We start from the raw sequence: 19,677 nt of genomic DNA, 5'->3' as shown, positions 1-19,677 counted from the left end.
TTGCTTACATCCTTCCTCACTGATAAAATGTCCAAGAGAATCTCTTCAACAGATTTTAGAACTAATAAGAAATATCCCAGATGACTCATCTAATAGTGAACTTTCAGACAGGAGAAAGAAACAAAAATTTATTTAGCACCTACTATGTGCTAGGTGTTATGCTAAGGGCTTTAGAAACTCTCATGAGATCTTCAAAACTACAATGGAAAGTGAGTGCTATCAACAACCTCATTTTACAAGTGATGAAACTGAGCAAACAGAGGTTAAGTGACTTGCCCAAGGTCACACAGCAAGTGTCTGAGGCTTTATCGGAACTCAGATCTTCTTGACTCCAAGCCCAGAGTTATCCAGTGTGCCACCTAAGCATCTCTAGTGAATTCAACGACAATTACAATGCATGAGGCAGAGATGAAGTTTTCCTTATCTGATTCCTGTGACTATGCGTCTATCAGTACAGTTCCTTCTATTGCTGATAATCTAAGCCACAATGTCTTAAAGATAAAGATGGTTCTTTGGGGCAATAGAATACCGCTTCTCAAGCATGTGAAGATGCCTGTGACAGCTCAACATTGTTCTACTTCAATATAACCCTACTGCATATTCTACAAGAAAATTCCAATTTTCCTCTTTTCAGATTTTATTTCATGAGCTAAGAAATATTCTAAAATGTACAAATGTTAAGGGGCCAATGAGAACAGGATACACTAAATGCCCCACTACATGAGATGAATTCAAAAGTTCAAAGTTCACTGGTCTTCCTGTGGCTTGTGGCATTCTCAGTGGAAGAACTCTGCCCATTAAAAAGAATGCAGATTAGCTCCTAGGATTTCAATAAAACCAGGACACAGAATTTATTCCTGCAGTACCTTCACTGTGATCTATCTGAAAACTGAAAGGAAGCAAAATTTATCCTAGGACAAGTTCTGTTTAGTATCCTCACTTTCACTGAAAAGGGTGTGTGTGTGTGTGTGTGTGTGTGCACGCACGCACGCACACACATGCATAATGTCCAACAAGCAATTGATGACTTGTAAAGCACATTCTACATGTATTAAATATAAGTTGAATGTGACACATCAATTTGGCCTGAAATTCTGGCTGACACCAGACACTGAAAAGACACATTTGTTCAACAGATCCCCTCACCTGGGAAATGACAATCCTAGAAGCAATGATGCCAGCGTACCTACGAAGGCAGTACGGAAGCTCATGAAACCTCTATTCAACCAAAGCTCTGCAGTGTTGGAGCCGGCAGGACTCTGGGGCCATCTATTCCAACCTCCTCATTTTGCACAAGAGAAAACAGAGGCCTGAGGCTTTTCCTCACTACAGCAGATTGGCAAAGTTGACAAAAGATAGCAAGTGTCAACGTTGAAGGGCTGTGGAAACACAGGCCTCCTAATGCATTGTGAGTGCAGCTGTGAATTAGTACAACCACCATGGAAAACAATTTGAAATTATCCAAGGAAACTGGCTAAAATGTCCATACCTCTTGACCCAAAGATCCTAGGCATGGAACCTCCACAAATATTTATTAAGCATCTACTAAGCACTGGGGACACAAAAGGAAGGCCAAAAAGCCACAGTCCTTGCTGTGAGAAAGCTCACAGTCTGATGGGTCACTGATAAGAAGAAAGGTTTCACATACACTAAAATATTTATTACAGCATTTCTGTGGCAGCAGAGAACTAGAAACAAATGGACGCCCATTGATTGGGGAATGGCTAAACAAACTGTGATACATGAATGTAACAAATATTACTGCAGGGCGTTCAGCACAGTGCCTGGAACATAACAGAAGCTTAATAAATTGATGCTTTCCCTTTCCTTGCTCTGTCACTCACTTGAAGTGTGATCATGGACAAACCCCTTTCTATTTCCCCATGTAACATAAAAGGGTTGGCCAAGATGATTGCTACAGTTTCTTTCAACACCATGATTCAAAGATTCAATACACTACTGTATTTGTTTCTAGTTTTACAATGAAAAAGATTTCAAACATGTCTCTTACCTGGATATTTTTAGGGTCAGAATGCACCCAGTAAGGCGCCATACTGCACTTTATTTTCCCATCAGGATCCATGTCAATATCCCACCAAGACAGAACCACCTGTGCTCTGCCAGACACTAGAGGCTCAAACTGCATTGTGTGATAGGTTGGTGAGCTATTCACTTGCTTGCTGAAGTCCACACTGTAAGAAAATTTTCAAGAAACTTCAGAAGTTTTTAATGTCATGGGTCTTCACATTTTAAGAATATATGACATGATATAGGGAGAAATCTAGACAATGTAAAAACTAAAGATACTGACAAATCAACGTATATGTGTATTACACACACACACACACACACACACACACACACACACACACACACTCTCTTCCCCATAAAAAACAAGAGCCCTTTGCCGATGGAAAAATGGTCAAATGATAGAACAGGGAGTATTTGAAAAAGGAAATGCAAGCTATCAGCATCTATATGAAATAATTACCAATTACAAGAGATGCAAATTAAAACTCTGAGGTTTTGCCTCACCCAACAAAGTAACAACGATGATGAAAGGGAAAAAATGATAAACGTTTGAGGGGCTATGGGAAGATAAATACACTATTGATGGAACTGTGAACTGATCTAACTATTTTGGGAAGTGATTTGTAACTATATTTTTAAGTCATTAAAACTATAAAAATACCTCAAAAACCAGGAATTCAACAGTTAGCAAAATACCACCTAATACTTGTAATCATTGTTACTTATAAAGGTATATATGCCCACTGTCAGTTTGGGCCTACATCACAAGCTTTAACATCCATGTAAAGGACAGCAGGTGGACAGCCAGAGTGCTCCACTGGCCCCGTGGGCAGGAGGAAGCATGGAAGAATTCAGCATGGTGAGTGACCTCTCCCTCCCCCTCACCACAAAGAGGATGCAGACAAGAGACACAAAGGATGAGTGGACTGTGGCTGCGTAGCAATTTACATGACTGAAGAAAAGTTCCAAATCAATGAGATCACTAAAGTACATTCAGAGAACTTGAGAATTCTCCATAAAGTGGGGTAAACAAAAGGTATAGAATGAGATACACATTTCCAGACATGGCCAAAGTGTTCCATTGTTTGGTTGACCGTATCTATTCATTATAAGGGAGGGTTCCACTGGCCACGGGAAAGAGACAGTGATGTTTAAAAACAAAGAACGTCACTAAAACATTTTCAAGAAGATAGGATATGCCTACTAACAATTAAATTGGACTCCATAATCAATCAACGGGCATCTCTTCACCCCAAAGGCGGTGGGCTGTTTTCCCTTTCAAGCCCCCAACTCTATCATGTGTCTTTGCCTGTGTCTTTATTTTCCTGCCTTCTGCTTTTTGGACAGCACGTTGTAACAGAAGGATTGGGTTGGGTTTTTTTCCTTTCTTACCTAAACATTGTCAGTACATCACTGAGGACAGTGAAGTCACTCAATGGCATCTGGTTCAGCTGAATGTCATAAACTGATGGAGCTCCAGGGCAATTCTCCATTTCTGAGGGAGCAACAATAATTTTCTCAGCATTGTCTGTCTGGATATGAATAGGAAACAACTTATTCCAGGACCACATCCTTCTGGACTCCACCAGCTGGGCATATACAGTTGCTTTGTGAGGCACTGCCTCACAGTTTTCCTAAAGGTTTATAAAAAAGAGAAAAGCAGTGAAGTCACTTTTATGCTTATTACTTCCATGCAAGGAAAGTCAATTATTTTTTAATATTAAACATTTGTGGTAACTTCTATTACCCTTGTAATCCAATCTAAGTAACCTGAATTAAAGAAAGGGCATAGATGACCTGCCCTACATTACAAGAACGGGCATAGACTTCAGAGCTCCTCACTTTAAAGTTATGTTCCCTTCTTAAATACTTTTTTTAAAAGACTGTTAACTGTAGTCCTACCGATTAATTCCCACATTCACTCTGTCACAGGCCTACTCTGAATACTAAAGACATACCCCTAAGCTGCTAAGCTCTACCTCTGGCAAAACAGTGCGTGTAGCAAAGCTGACTTGGTACTTTGAAAGGAAAATATTTAAAGTGGTGCTTTTCAAGTTTTCACAATCCTCATCCCTTATACATTAATTTGCCTCTTCACTGAGGACTTTACCTATTACTTCACTGAGAAAACTGAGGCCATTAAGCTGCCTCTTCTCTTCATTTCAAAACACCTTGACATCAGCCCCCACTTCCCTCCCTCCATTCTCAGATCCTTTTCATCTTCCCCAGCAAATGGAACCGCAATCATTCCCTCTTTCTGTGACCTTCAGTCTCTCCTTATCTCCATGTTCCTTTCCAAATGCCTTCAAACATGTCCAAGTCTAACCCATCAGGAAAAAGCTTTCACTGCACCCACTATCCCCCTGAAGTCATCATCTTTTAACAGCTATCCACATTCACAGCCTCTACTCCATTTCCTCTCACTTATTCATCAACCCCATGCAGTGCGGCTTCTGACCTCATCACATCTCTGAAACTGCTCTCTCCAAAGTTACGAATGATCCCTTAATGGCCAAATCTGATGCTCTCTTCTCACTCGTTCTTCTTGACCTCTCTGCTGCGTGATACGGCTGCCACGCTCTCTTCTAGGAAACTCTCCACTCCCTGGTTTGCATGACACTCCTCTCTCCTGGTTCTCCTGCCCTCTATCTCATGGCTCCTTCTCAGTCTCCTTTGATGTCTGATCATCCATGCCCTGTCCCAAAGCTCTGTCCTGAGGCTTCTTGTCTCCTGTTTACTCTCTCTCACTGATCTCATCAGATCTCAATTTTAATTATCATCTCTATACAGACAACTCCAAGATCTATGGCTCCACCCCCTGAGTTCTAGTCCCATATCACTATAAATGACTTGTGGATATGTTGAACTGGACGTCCTACAGAAATCTCAAACTCAACATGTCTAAAAACTGAACTTAATGTCTTCCCGCTGTTTCCCAGGTCTGTAAACTAGTATTATTCTAACTCACCTTTCCTCAGCTCACATATCTGATCAGTTGCTAGATTTCTCCATTTCTCATCTCCATAACATCTCTCATTCACCTGTTCTCTTTATTCACACAGTCACAACTCCTGTCTGGGCTGTTACGATGACCCCTAACTGTCCTTCCTACAGCAAGTCCCCTCTCCAATTCATCCTCCACATAGCCAAAGAGATTTTCCTAAAGAACAGGCCTGAACACGTCATTTTGCTAACTTAATAAACTTCACTGGTTCCCTATCAACCCAGGATTAAATGTAAACTTCTTTATTGGACTTTAAAAGACCACTACAACTTGGCCCCAGCCTAAGCTTTGAGTCTTACTCAGTATGACTCTTCTCCTTCATGCCCTCCACAGTCCGATCAAACTGGACAGCTCTATGTCCATCCCATGACTTTACAAGGGTTGTGCTCCATGCCTGGGATGAATTACTTCCTCAACTTTACTTCAAAGAATCTCTCATCTCTTCATGATGCAGCTCAAGTACTGTCTTATACACAAAGCCTTTCTTGACTCCCAAGGAAGGAGAAGTAATTCTCTAGACTCCACCATTTGGCGATGCCCTACCATAATTTCCATGACAGCAAGACAGAAAGGAGTTAGAATTCCTAAATATAATCAACACAGTAGGGAGCAATCTATGAGACTGGCTAAAAAGCATTATTTTAAACAAAAATGGATTTCACCCCTGTGTGGTTATACTAAAACCATGAGTCAATGTTTCCATCTGTACAGATGAGCTTTAAATTGCAGACTTCAAACTTCTTCCTACCTCTACAAGATTCTTATGGGCATGCTCATAGGAGGGCAAGGCACCTTCCCCTATCAGCTCTGTATCAAACAGCTCAGTGACCAGGATGTTTGCATAGGACTGCATGTCACCACCTAGAAATCACAAGGGAAGACATAAGACACAGGTTATTTACTGAACACAGGACTGTAAGCTCCCATTCCCAAGGGCTCATGAGTTCCTGCCCTGTCTTTGAAGTCACTGAGCTAAAAGAAAGTCAGAGGTAAAGAAAGGTTGCTCATGTGGTCCTGATATATTCCTAATGCCCATCAAATTACAAAACACAAGTACTGCAAAAAAAGATAATGCTTCTCCTTGGATTCCTATAGAGGCTTAACTTTCCATTTATTAAAGTTTTTTTTTTTCCTAATATCAGTCTTACATACAGTAATGCTACAAATGCAAGAAATGCAAAGGAATAAAAATTCATTTCCCTATTAGACAGTTTTCAGAGGCCAGACACAGATAAATATATCAAAATTTAGTTGTTTGGGAAGTTTCAGTTTTAATACAAATTTCTTTTGCCTCCTTAGGGAAGTCCACAAATTGTCAAAAGACATTACTGTAAGCACCCACATGGAAAAAGAAATGATGAAAATGGCACATTGCCCAATGATGACGTGCAATTGGATGGCTGGCTCACTGAACAAGTCTGTCTGTCTCAGATAGAGCTCCAGATGGACAATGACCAAGACCCAAGATGATGACAAGGAGGAAACTGGGCTTTAGAGCACGTGCATGTGTGAAACTGCACAGTGCTGTCTGGGACACTACGCAGCCAGCTTCTACCACAGGCCATCTCATCAGCACCAAGAATCTTCTGGTGATGCTACATGGCCATGAACCAAGAAAGACCACGGTAAAACAAGAATGAAAATTGAAGGTGACCCAAAGGGCACTGGGAAAATGCATGGTGGGCATAAAGTACAGCACACTACCAACCATAACCTCCTGATGAGACGTACTATAAAACACATCAATAAGGACATATATGCCCCCAAAAGGAAGGGAGCCAATCACATTGGGACAATGGAAGAGAGCACATAAACAGCCCAACTGCTACAATGGTAACCTCCAGACATTAAAAGAACTGGGGGAAGCCTCTGCATGTGGAATGAATACCCTTAGAAGGATTTACAGGAAAACACAAATGAAAATCATAAAAAGTATGAAGTAGTTTCAACCTGCACCAGGGGAACACCAAAACCATATCACCATCAATACTGACATTTATATAGGGCTTTAAGGACTGCGAAGTACTTTCCATATGTTGTCTCATCCCCTATAAGGTAAGTACTACAGGTTGTGGGGGCCTCATTTTAGAAAGGACATGGGGGCAGAGCCAAGATGGCGGCATGAAAACAGGGACTCGCTTGAGCTCTCCCCCAAATCCCTCCAAACACTTGTAAAAAATGGCTCTGAACAAATTCTAGAGCTAGAGAACCCACAAAATGACAGAGTGAAACAAGTCTCCAGCCCAAGACAGCCTGGATGGTCACTGGGAAGGGTCTATCACACTGTGCCGGTAGCAGAGCGCAGTCCAGCTTGGGCCATGCTGGAAGAGACCAGGCCAGAGTGGACCAGGCAGAGCAGGCCTCAGGGCCCTGAATCACTGAGCTGTGGCAGTTTCCGGACTTCTCAATTCACAAACGCCAAAGACAACTGAGCAGGTCAGTGGGAAAACTGTTGGACCTGGGTGAGAGAAGTACATGGCCCGGCCCAGCCCTGAGGTGGTGGAGGTGACTGTGACAGCGGCAGTGGCAGCAGCAGTGGCAGCAGCAGCGGTAGCAGCAGTGGCAGCTGCTTCCAGAGCTCCAGGCCCACAGACTGTGGGAGCAATCAAGCAGGCAGAGCAGAGCAGGAGTGCAGGGATTGCTTTGCTGGCACAGAGGCAGGGTTCTCTTGCTTTAACCTGCTTGGATCTGGGTTTCAGTCCTGGTTGGCAGTTCTTCAGGGAGGAGCAGCACCGGTGTGGCAGAGCTGGTGGTGGATGTGGACAGGGAGTGTTCTTGGTAGTTACACAACAGATAGGAGTGCTTGTGATCACTCACAGACCAGAGCACAGGCCAGGAGAGGAGTATCACACCACCTCAAAATAGAAGCAGCTCTGAAAACAGCACTGCAAAACCCCTGAAATTTGAGACATAGCACTTTCCACTCTGAAAGCAGTCATACCCTGACAAAGAGCTCAAAAGTCAAGTAATTGGCTGGGTAAATGAGCAGACAGCATAAAAGGACTCAGATTATAGAATCTTTTTTTGGTGACAAGATCAAAACATACAGCCAGAAGAAGTCAACAAAGTCAAAGATCCTACATCAAAAAACTTCAAGAAAAATAAGAATTGGGCTCAGGCCATGAAAGAGCTCAAAAAGGATTTGGAAAAGCAAGTAAGAGAAGTAGAGGAAAAATCGGGAAGAGAAATGAAAGTGATGCAAGAAAATCATGAAAAGTGAGTCAACAACTTGCTAAAGGAGACCCAAAAAAAATACTGAAGAAAATAACACCTTAAAAAATAGACTAACTCAAATGACAAATCTAGAGATCCAGAAAGCCAATGAGAAGAATGCCTTAAAAGGCAGAATTAGCCAAATGGTTAAAGGAAGTCCAAAAGACCACTGAAGAAAATACTGCCTTAAAAATTAGAATGGAAGAAGTGGAAGCTAGTGACTTTATGAGAAATCAAGAAATTATAAAACAGAACCAAAAGAATGAAAAATGGAAAACAATGAAATATCTCATTGGAAAAACCACTGACCTGGAAAATTGATCCAGGAGAGATAATTTAAAAATTATTGGACTACCTGAAAGCCATGATCAAAAAAAAGAGCCTAGACATCATCTTTCAAGAAATTATCAAGGAAAACTGCCCTGATATTCTAGAACCAGAGGGGAAAATAGAAATTGAAAGAATCCACCAATCACCTCTAGAAAAAGATCTCAAAAAGAAAACTCCTAGGAATATTGTAGCCAAATTCCAGAGTTCCCAGGTCAAGGAGAAAATATTGCAATCAGCCAGAAAAAAACAATTTGAGTATTGTGGAAACACAATCAGGATAACACAAGATCTAGCAGCTTCTACCTTAAGGGACTGAAGGGCTTGGAATATGATATTTCGGAGGTCAAAGGAACTAGGATTAAAACCAAGAATCACCTACCCATCAAAACTGAGTATAATGCTCCAGGGCAAAATATGGATTTTCAATGAAATAGAGGACTTTCATGCATTCTCGATAAAAAAAAAACCAGAACTGAATAGAAAATTTAACTTTCAAATACAAGAATCAAGAGAAGCATGAAAAGGTAAACAGGAAAGAGAAATCAAAAGGGACTTACTAAAGTTGAACTTTTTTGTTTACATTCCTATATGGAAAGATAATATTTGTAATTCATGAGACCTTTCTCAATATTAGGGTAATTGAAGGGAATATACATATATATAGAGACAGAGGGCACAGGGTGAGTTGAATATGAAAAGATGATATCTAAAAAAAAAAAAATAAAGGGGTAAGAAAGGAATATATTGAGAGAAGGAGAAAGGGAGAGATAGAATGGAGTAAATTATCTCACATAAAAGTGGCAAGAATAAGCAGTCTGTTGGAAGGGAAGAGGGTGCAGTTGAGGGGGAATGAGTGAATTTTGCTCTCATTGGATTTGACTTGAGGAGGGAATAACATACACACTCAATTGGGTATCTTACCCCCACAGGAAAGTAGGGGGAAAGGGAAAGGGGGGTGGAGATGACAGAAAGGAGGGCAGATTGGGGGAAGAGGTAGTCAAAAGCAAACATTTTTGAAAAGGGACAGGGTCAAAGGAGAAAATTGAATAAAGGGGGACAGGATAGGATGGGAGGAAACAGTTAGTCTTTCACAACATGACTATTATTGATGTGTTTTGCATAACGATACATATATAACCTATACTGAATTGCTTGCCTTCTCAAAGAGGATGTGTGGGAAGGGAAGAAGTGAGAGAATTTGTAACTCAAAGTTCTAAAAGTAAATGTTTAAAAAAATTGTTTTTACATGCAACTGGGAAATAAGATACATAGGCAATGGGGTATAGAAATCTATCTTGCCCTACAAGAAAATAAGGAGAAAGGGGATGGGAGGGAAGGGGGTGGGGTGATAGAAGAGAGGACAGACTGGGAAAAGGGGCAATCAGAATACATACCACCTTAGGGTGGGGGGAGGGGAGGGTAGGGATGGGGAGAAAATTTGTAACTCAAAATCTTGTGGAAATGAATGTTGAAAACTAAAAATGAATTTAAAAAAAAAAAAGAAAGGACATGGATAAGGCAGCTTGAGCCCCCAGACCAGGTTATCCAAGACGGCAAAAAGCCCTAAGTTCATTTGACAGGAAAACCCATTGAAGGAATTGGCATATTTGACTTGGAGAAGTAAGACCTGGAGGGAGATCCTCAAGTAACTGAAAAGCTGAGAAGGCATTATGCCCATCTCACAGATAAGGAAACTGAGGCTCCAACAGGTTAAGTTACTGATGCATGGTCACAAAACTAGTAAGTGTCTGAGGCTGGATTCAAACCCAGGTCTTCCTGACTTCTGGATCCCAACACTGCCACTTCAGTAGCTACTCTGTACAGTGCAAATCTGAACAAGAATCCCCTCAGACATACAAAGGGAGATGGCTCAAGCAGGGGAGGGAAGGGAGAGTCAGCAAGACATGAATTCAAATGGACAAACCACTGCAGAATGGGGTCCTAACAGCTCCCATCCCCGAGGGCTGAGGAAAGGATTGAATGAGTTAATATACATAAGAAGGTTGCAAATCTTCAGGTATAACACAAATCTTAGTTATCACTATCACTGTTATTATTATTGTTATCTGAAAAGTGGTCCTCTGGCTTTTGCATGAAGATGTCCACTGAGGGGACATCTTCTTTAGACAGCCCTTCTTTAGACCAAGGCCCAATTTGTCCCCGTGCTCCTAACTCTACAAGTCTAATCCCTCTCCTGAAGCCTTCTCATACCTTCTCAGCTTTTCAGATACTTGAAGACCTCCCACCAGGTCTTGCTTCCCCAAGCTAAATATGCCAATTCTTTCCGAGTCTTCCTGTCAAATGAACTTAGGGCTCTTTGCCATCTTGGATAACCCAGTCTGGGGGCTCCAGCCAGCTTATCCATGTCGTTTCTAAAATGAGGCCCCCACAAGCAAACACAACACTGTGGGAGGAGTCTGACCAGGGCAAAGAACCCCAGGACTACCCTCTCCTAAGGGCCCAGTAACCTTCCTGGCTACCATATTAAAGGGCTGACCCAGCTTACAGCCCAGGAAAATCCCCACGAGTTTTACAGACCAACAAAGAAGGGATGAAGTGCAGGGGAAGGTGACTGTGAGAAAGGCTGAACTGCACGGAGGCCAGCGTCTTTAGAATCTTTCCTATTAAAACCGCCTGTTCCTTCCATGGCTTTTGTGCATTCTAGGTACAAACAAGCATGAAAACCTGGCTGTGCTTATTCATTTTCACACAGCCAGGGGGCCACGGAACATGCCCACATGGCACTGTCCTTGACCACAAGGAGCATCCATTCTATGTGGAAAGAAAAGACATCCAATCCAAGTGCTTATTTAAATGAGCATATAAAGCAACGTCTTATACTGCCACAGCAGTGTACAGACAATAAGCATTCGGAAGAGGGAAAGATTGCTTTGGGCTAAGGCACAGTTAGGGAGGCTTCATGGAGGAAACAGGAAGAGAGCCAGGATTTCGGGATAGGATTTTAAAATGGCAGAAAGAAGAGTGATGTGTCAGGAGAATGTATGAGAATAAGAAACAATACAAACTCGGGGAGTTAACCCCTCAGCCTCAGTTTACTCATCTGTGAAATGGAGATAACAGTACCTACCTCACAGACTGAGGTAGGTACTGTGACTGAAGAAGGGAAAAAGTGTTCAGGGGACAGTCTAGACTTTATCCTATGGCACGGAGGCATCAATTACCATTCTGGAGCAGAGGTGTGACAAAAAGAGTGTTTTAGGAAGATTACTCAGATGTTTGGCCCACAGTAGGAGTTTATAAACACTTGTATAAAAGGAGTCTAGTAAACACAACACTCAGAATGGCCCAAGGTACATGAAGACTAAAAGCAAGAAAACCAACCAGGCAGCTCTCACAATAATTCACAACAAGATAGTAAGAGTCTGAACTGGGTTGATGAGAATGTGACTGGAAAGGAAGGAAATGATGCAAGACACATCATAAAGAGTGAAAGAGCAGGGATCAAAAGGGGAAATCTGGAGGAAGCAGAGAAGGAAGACCATCTAAGCTTATAAATGGAAGGGGGGTGAGAGAGCATGAGGCCTCACCTGAGCACCAGAGGAGAAGTGACGAAGACAAGATGGGACTGGGATTGGAGTCCAGGTCCAATGGTCACTCCACCAAGCCTCCCTGCATCAAGAATGCAATAGATGGCAAAGCAACAGAGCCCAGGCTCCAAACAAGCTTTTCTCCTGGCCAGACCTAATGGCTCCCATGCCCGCTCTGCCCTGTCTCTACCTGCGCTCTTTCCTTAGTCACCACCCTGCACCTGCTGCCCAGCCTGGTGCCCACTCAAGGAACACAGAAACTCTCTCAGCTTAAGCTCGTCCATCACCCTGCTGCTAATTCATCAGTGCCCCAGTAGATACTCTCTCCCTCAGCCTCCTCTCCCTTCTGATTGGATTGGAGGGCTGGAGGGGAGAAGCACCGAACTCCTTTAGAGAGGGCAGAAACTGGACTCTCAGGTCACTCTGCACCTGTTTCCCTGCCTGGTTTCCACTCCACAGATCAAGATTACAGGCCAGGGGCCCCTTAATGTTCCACTCCCCCTCAACACACACTTTCCTGCCTCCTTTTGTGTGTTATCTCCCATTAGACTGTAAGCTCCTTGGGGGCAGAGACTGTCTTTCTTTTTATTAACTGCATCCCCAGCACTTAGCACTGGGACATATGTGCCTGGCACATAGTAGGTCCTTAGTAAATGTTCGCTGGATTAGCACAGTATCTACCATTTGTGCCACGGGTATAGCCATCATTTGTCCTGATAGACTATGCCTCAGGCTGTGAACACTCCTGAGGGGGGCAGTTTTAGAGTAAAAACTCAAATGATAAATTCAATTGCTGATCAATATGATGGATGCTGACAATTCCTGTAACAACCAAAAAAACCCTGTGAAGGGAAATAAATCTCCACTTTCCCATTCCCTACTATTATTATTTTTTTTAAATGAGTATTTGCTAACCAGCCTTATTACCTTTAGCATTACAGCTAAGAGACCACCCTAAAAATGATGTAACAAACACTTCCAATTTCCCAGGAAGCTACTGAGCAGCAGCTCCCAGCACTTCCACCCTTCCTACCACACTGCTTCTCCCTTCTCCAGTCTCCCCCCATCTACTGGCTCCTTCCCACTGCCATCAAGCATTCCCAGAATTCCCTCGCTCATTTAAAAACCCTACCTGCTCAAATGACCGTCCTTTTCCCTACCTCTCTGCCCCTCCCTTTCACTGCCAAACTCCTAGGAAAGAAGTCTCCACTCATCACCTCCATTTCCTCTCAGTCTCTTGCAATCTGGATCCTGAACGTGAATGACATACAGTGCTCTCTCTGAAGTTACCCACAGTCCCTTAGTTGCTCAATCTAATGATGGTCTATGTTCAGTCCTCACCCTTCTTACCCTCTCTGCAGCCTTTCACAGGACTGACCACTGTCCTTGCTCCTGGATACTCTCTCCTCCCTGGGTTGTTGTGACACTGCTCTTGCCAGGCTTTCCTTCCAACTGTCTGACCTCCTCATTCTCCTCTGCTGGATCACCATTCATTTCTAGACTCCTGTCCCAAAACTCTGACTTAGACCTTCTTCTTTTCTCTTTGTTACATCCTCTCTCCTCCTATGGGCTCATTTTTGTATGCAGCTCATTTCAATATATAGATTAGACAGATACATATAAATAAAATATACACTCACACGCGCACACACACACACACACACACACACACATGTATTGGCAACCAAAAATGGGCTCCTTAGCACTTAGTCAACAAGTGCCCTTGACTAGTTTGGCTTTTTCCCCTGAACTGAATGCTGTTTGTATCTTGGACTGGAGTAAGCTTGTCGGCCCCTTCACCTTGCTTCCCTTGCTTAAGCTGATGGAAAGAACCTGTGCTTTCCCGGTCAACCCCTTCACCTTGCTTAAGCAGATTGAAAGAACCTGTGCTTTCCCCGGCGTACCTTACACCCCCGCAGAAGCTGGATGGTTAAAAGCAGCTCCCGTTGGAGCCAGAGGCTGCCACAGCCACAGCCACAGCCACAGCTGAAGCAGGAGCTGCCAGTAGCAGAGCTGACCTACGGGAGGAAGCTGAACAAAGACTTCAGGCCAGTGGGTAATCTTTTTACCATAGAGGGGGAAGCATGATTTTGCTTTACGCAATCATGCTTCTCTGTAGCCTCCTGGTTACTCTTTCAAGGCGTACTTATTGGGCCTGGAAGCTTTTGATCAATATATCAAAATGGGGTTGCTGGTTCATGGGTTGGTTACTGTGGAGCCTAAATATATGTTTTGATTCTTCTACCTTCTACTTTGAGAGTTTTATATCCGGCGGTTCCGAACCTTTCAGACATGTTTATGATCCTCTTTGAGATTATAAACTCTGCCCTCCTATTACAACACACACACACAAAAGTGCCATTCTCACCAAATGCAGCCCTAACTACATTAAAATATAATTGGGAAATATTTTACAAAATAAATAAAAATACGATAGAACATAGATAATACTCATATGCAGTTTTCTAAGGCAATAGGAGCCTGTGGTGATCCTTATGTATAATTTAATGGCTCTCATTCCTATCTGAATTTGATTCCACTGCTCTATGGCATCACAATCTCAACATGTGAAAAATGGAATTTATTTATCTTTTCCCCCACCTACCAAACCCATCCCTCCTCTCCAAAATTCCCTGTTTGTTGAGAATACTGTCACCCTTCCAGGTTCCCAGCTTTATAATCTCAGAGTCATCTATTACTCTTTCCTTTCCTTCATCTCCCATATTTAATCAGCTGCTAAATCTTGTTGATTCTACTTCCTAATACACTGTACTTTGTAGTTACTTGAGTGATCTTAATAGAATTCACTGTACTATCTTCTAACATAAACATTTCTTCTTACTGTGCCCTCCAGAGGACAGAAGTTCTGAGGTAGTTACTTTAAAAGAATCACAAGCTCAGAGTAGTAATTTAAAAAGCTGATCTTAAACATTCAGATGTTTAAACATCTGGATTTGGAAACCATTCTAGAGAGCTCATAACATCATACTTTGCTGTGGGATGTTTGCTATTACTTTATTTGGCGAGGCTACCAAGACTATGTAAATATACTGTTCCGGTCATTGGTTGGGTATACTTCCGCCTAAAACTGGAAAGCAAAAATGTCCATGGAAATGATATTATTTCAGATCTCGAGCCTTTCAGGCCTGACCAATAGCGACCTAACAATTACAATCACACATCTTTCAGCCCCCCTTCAGCCATGAGTTATTAGGCAGAGATAACTCATCTGTTATCTTAAATAGAACTTAAAATGAAGAAGCAATATGAGTTTGAATCATAAGTCATGCTTTCCTTCCTGCCTCAAATGTAGGAGTAAGCCTTCTTCATATCGTGGATAACCTTTCTACCTGTTGACATGATCCCCAACTTCCATCAAGGACCTCTCCTCTCTCTTGCCTTTGGTATTACATTAGTATTATTTTATTCAATTCTAGCTAATGAAAAACTATCAGAATTGCCACATACTTATTTTAATAATTACCATCCCCAAAAATCTATCCTTCCTTTCAATTTCACATGTGCATTTCCCTAGAGAAAGGAAGGCACAGGGGGATTATGGCATCATGTGAAGAGACCAGGGATTACACTTGTTTCTTTTGGCCCCAGAGGAGAGAACTAGAAGCAAAGGGAGAAGTTATAGGGAGATAAGATTTTAACTCAATATCGATCAAAATTTCCTATCAATTAAAACTGCCTAATAACAAAAAGTCTTCATGCAAAGGTTGGAATGACTACTTGCCAGGGATTCATGATGTGGTTAGGTTAATAGATAACTTCTAAATTATTTTCTAAATTATTTCTAAGATTCCATGATTTCCAAATTTTGACATTACACCTTCCTCACATAGAAATAAGCCAGTAAGATATTTGAGAAAGGAATGCATGATCCTTACCTGGTCCCACACTGACTTCAGTAGAATGTTTATTAATGATCTTAATCTTATCACTGAAGCCATTTTTCTCCACAATCTTCACAGCAGCATCAGCCATAGGTTTGAAAACCTGAAATAAGGAGCCAAAATCAAAGATGAAATGAGAGATTACTAGCATACTGTTGCAACAACTGAAACTGCCTCCTGATAATGATCCTGGGTCTTGAATTTTGGGGAGCTAAAGATAAGGACATCATAGAATTAATTTGTTCCTCTGATTCAGTAGTATACCCATGTTTCCATTTTTTATTACATAAATACAAAAATTTGTTTTAGGCTTATTTTAACCAAATGATTAAGAATCCAATAATCTCATTTAAAATATAAAATATAATTTCTTTTGTAGAAATTCATACCCAGCATTGTGGAAAAAAATGAGACTACGCATCGTGAGGAACTCGATGTTCTTCAGGGAAAAGTGGAATATAAGGCATTACTGTGTCAGCATTATCATTTATAACTGCAATAAAATTTATAGTAAACTGACACAAACAAGCTAAATAAACTCAAGCTTCAAAGAGTTAATGTTCCCAGGATGATTCTTGAAATTAACTTGAATGTTGCAAATGAAGCAACTATCCCAACCACTCAAAGTCCACCTGAGAACAAAGGCAATGATTGCATTAAAATTCTGTGTCTAATTCTGGGAGCTGCTTGTGTCACTATGACCAGCTTATCAAGAATGCAACAAGGAAAGCGAGGCACAGTAGAGTTAGGGCTCCCTGACTGTGGCTGAGGGCTCTCAGTGTGAATACCCACCTAGATACGGCAGCAAAGGCCTCTCCAGTGTCCTGCTGGGAGTGAGAAAGGGAAAAGGCCTAAGCACAAGAATTACACACCCCATAAAATATCTTACAGGATATTCTATACAGTCAGCCAAGACCTCAGGAACCCAGAGACTGAGGTGGGATGCTATGTAGGCTTCCATACTCATGTCCAAACTGGGGGCAGCAACTCCCAAAATGGATTCTCAGACTTTCTCCTTTTTTCGTACAGGAAAAGTCCCCCCTCTGAAATGTGTTAGAGCTGCTTTCCCATTTACAAGGTTTCTTGGATGGTGACTGGTGGAGGACAGTGTATTATCTGGTACCTCTACCTTCAGTGCCATGCTTTGGGGTCTCTGAGCACAGTAACTGGTTGAGGGTGTGTGGGATACAAGATTGTTTGTGAAAGCTTCCCATGAATAAATCAAGCAAGGTAATACTCAGATAGTATAAATTTAGTTAGGATGTAGACCTCACTAGGCCTAAGTTTCGTTTTCCTGTAAATCATATGATTTTGGGAAAATCAGGTGGTCTCCCCCTCTCCCCCTCCCCTAGCCCACTCACATGCCGTCATCTTAACATTGAAATTTCCCTATAAGGTAATTCTGTAGTTTCTGTGCTAGTATTGGATAAACTTATTCTGGGATAGATTGTGAGGCCACCTGTCCCAGCAAATAGGGACAGGGGTCCAGCCTCTAGGGGTGGAATTTCTTAGAATTGTTTGTACAAGGTTATATATCCCCTTGCTTGCCTTCTCCCCCTTGCCTCTCTGCACTACCATCCCACCCTGGTAGTGGGAGATGCCCAATTCTCGCGAGACTTGATCAAATAAAGCTTCTGTTTTGTTTCTACCTTGAGAAAACCGAGACACCTCTGTTTTTGTTTATTTTGAGCCTGTGGTTTGTTCCACACAGTTGGGGGCTCGGCCGGGACCCCCTCGATTGGGGGGGGTTCTCCTCACCAGGGAGCAGGATCCAGCGCGCACCACAAAGATTTATTGGGGGTTCCTGGTCCTGGTGTGGGGCTCCACCCAGTTGGGGGAAAATCCCGAAGAGAGGGACTCGGAGGAACAGAAGCTGTGCTAGGTTCCGACATTCCAAAAAGTAAGAGATAAGAGAAAAGTCCGGCTGGCTGGTGTGGTGTGTGTTGAAGTCATAAACAAGTACGCGTACTCTCCGAAGGTAAGCACTCAGAGGTCTGGGGGTGAGTCTGTTGAGTCTCTGACTCGGGGAGTGCGGCGACGGCTCCCGACCAAATTAGGGTGGGATATGACCCCAACGCAAGGACGCTCTTGAGAAGGCTTCGCGGGGGACTTCGGGGGAGTAGCTGCCCCCTGGGGAGTTGAGGCATGTGTGCCCTCCCCGTTCAGCTAAGTTCTGTTGAGTCTCGGACTCGGGGAGTGCGGCGACGGCTCCCAACCAAATTATGGGGAAAACCAATCTAAGTCTGTGCAGTCGGAGCACAAATGTGAGGTACCTTTAGGCAATCGATTGCAAAATTGGAATGAACAACAAAAGTAGAAAGGAAAATGGCCATAGACAAGAGCTCTTAAAATATTTGACCTAGGTGGGTGGAATGGATTTTTCCTGGTGTTTTGAGGAAAGCTCTCCCAGGGAAAACGAAAAACAAAAAGCTTTTGGATTTCTGTATCTTTGTGTCTGTGTCTGTCTGTATCTGTGCTTCTGTGTGTGTGTAATCTGACACCCTGTAATGTCCACTATCTGGCTTTCTCTCCCTCCCTGACTCCTCCTGGCATGCAGAGGAGCGGGAGGGCGGGGGAGAGAGAAAAATGTTTTCTTGTTTAAGTTATGTGATGGAAAAGGCAAGGTAAAGAGGAGTGTCAGGTCAGAATTAGAAAGAAATAAGGTATGTGCAGTTTTACAGGACTTTCATCAAAGTCCACCAGAAAGAAAAGGCAAGAAAGTTTAACCATGTAGGGAAGAGACATGTGAAGGAAGTTTAAAAAAGGCATAATCTATTTGCACAAATAGTGTGAATAGAGGTTTTGAGAGTGCAAGGTGGAAACTTTTGGGAAGTTGTTTTTTTAAAAAATGATATATATATATATATATATGCTCTTTCTGTCTCCCTCCATCCCAGATCTGGCCAATTTGGAATGTGGAGAGATAAGAAAGAAATCGGGAACTTTTCCCTTAAATTTAAGTGAAATGTGTTACTTCTAATTTGATGCTCAGAATTTATTATGCTATTTGGTACTAAGGCAAATTCGGAAAATGCATAGATATGAAAAAGAGACACTTTGAGCTCCCTAGTATGAGGAGAAAAGGAAAAATCTAGAATGTGTACTACGATGCATTGTAATTATGGTTTCCCAATTTTCAGACTTACGAACTTTAAGTAATGATCCTACAAATAGAACTGGAAAATATTTAATAACGTAAAGGTATTAAATAAATCTATAGAGTTAGTAAGTACTTTTTTTTACATACAACTATGGAGATCCTTATGTGCAATTTAGTGACCCTTGTTCCTATTTGAATTTAAAAATGGCTTAAAGCTTCCAAAATAGAGAAATATGACCAGAGAATGACAGCCAATCTGAACATATTTTACCCAAAAGACTGTTGCTTATTACATTCCTGAGAAACAGAAATACTTCCTAAAATAGGAATTAGCTCAATAGATATAGATATTTCTAACTTGCTGTGATTTTCCTAAGTTTGTTACTTGAAAAGTTTAAAAAGTGATTCGGCTGCAAATATACAATAGAGAGTTGGCTCCTTTTCAAAAATAATTACCCCACTGACAACAGCCCTGGACCCCGGGCACCCTGAAGCCCACACTTCTAGGCAATTGCCCCCCCCCCACCACCACTGGAACCTGGAATTTTT

General features: G+C 42.1%; 1 protein-coding gene across 2 annotated transcripts in view; it reads right to left on the bottom strand.

The window, feature by feature from the left end:
• PRMT7 (protein arginine methyltransferase 7) overlaps positions 1–19,677 on the bottom strand; it is a 76,297-nt gene that overhangs the window by 22,136 nt on the left and 34,484 nt on the right. For both annotated transcript variants that reach the window (XM_036750589.1, XM_036750590.1), the window contains 4 exons: positions 16,023–16,131; positions 5,784–5,896; positions 3,424–3,665; positions 2,012–2,192 (listed from right to left, as the gene is read on the bottom strand). In XM_036750589.1, the coding sequence (XP_036606484.1) occupies positions 2,012–2,192; positions 3,424–3,665; positions 5,784–5,896; positions 16,023–16,131 (645 nt within the window). The remainder of the gene's footprint in view (positions 1–2,011; positions 2,193–3,423; positions 3,666–5,783; positions 5,897–16,022; positions 16,132–19,677) is intronic.

The sequence above is a fragment of the Trichosurus vulpecula genome, chromosome 3, assembly GCF_011100635.1.
Source record: "Trichosurus vulpecula isolate mTriVul1 chromosome 3, mTriVul1.pri, whole genome shotgun sequence".
In the NCBI taxonomy this organism is placed as follows: domain Eukaryota; kingdom Metazoa; phylum Chordata; class Mammalia; order Diprotodontia; family Phalangeridae; genus Trichosurus; species Trichosurus vulpecula.
Note: the sequence above shows the minus strand (reverse complement) of the source record. Positions and strands in the feature narration are given on the sequence as shown.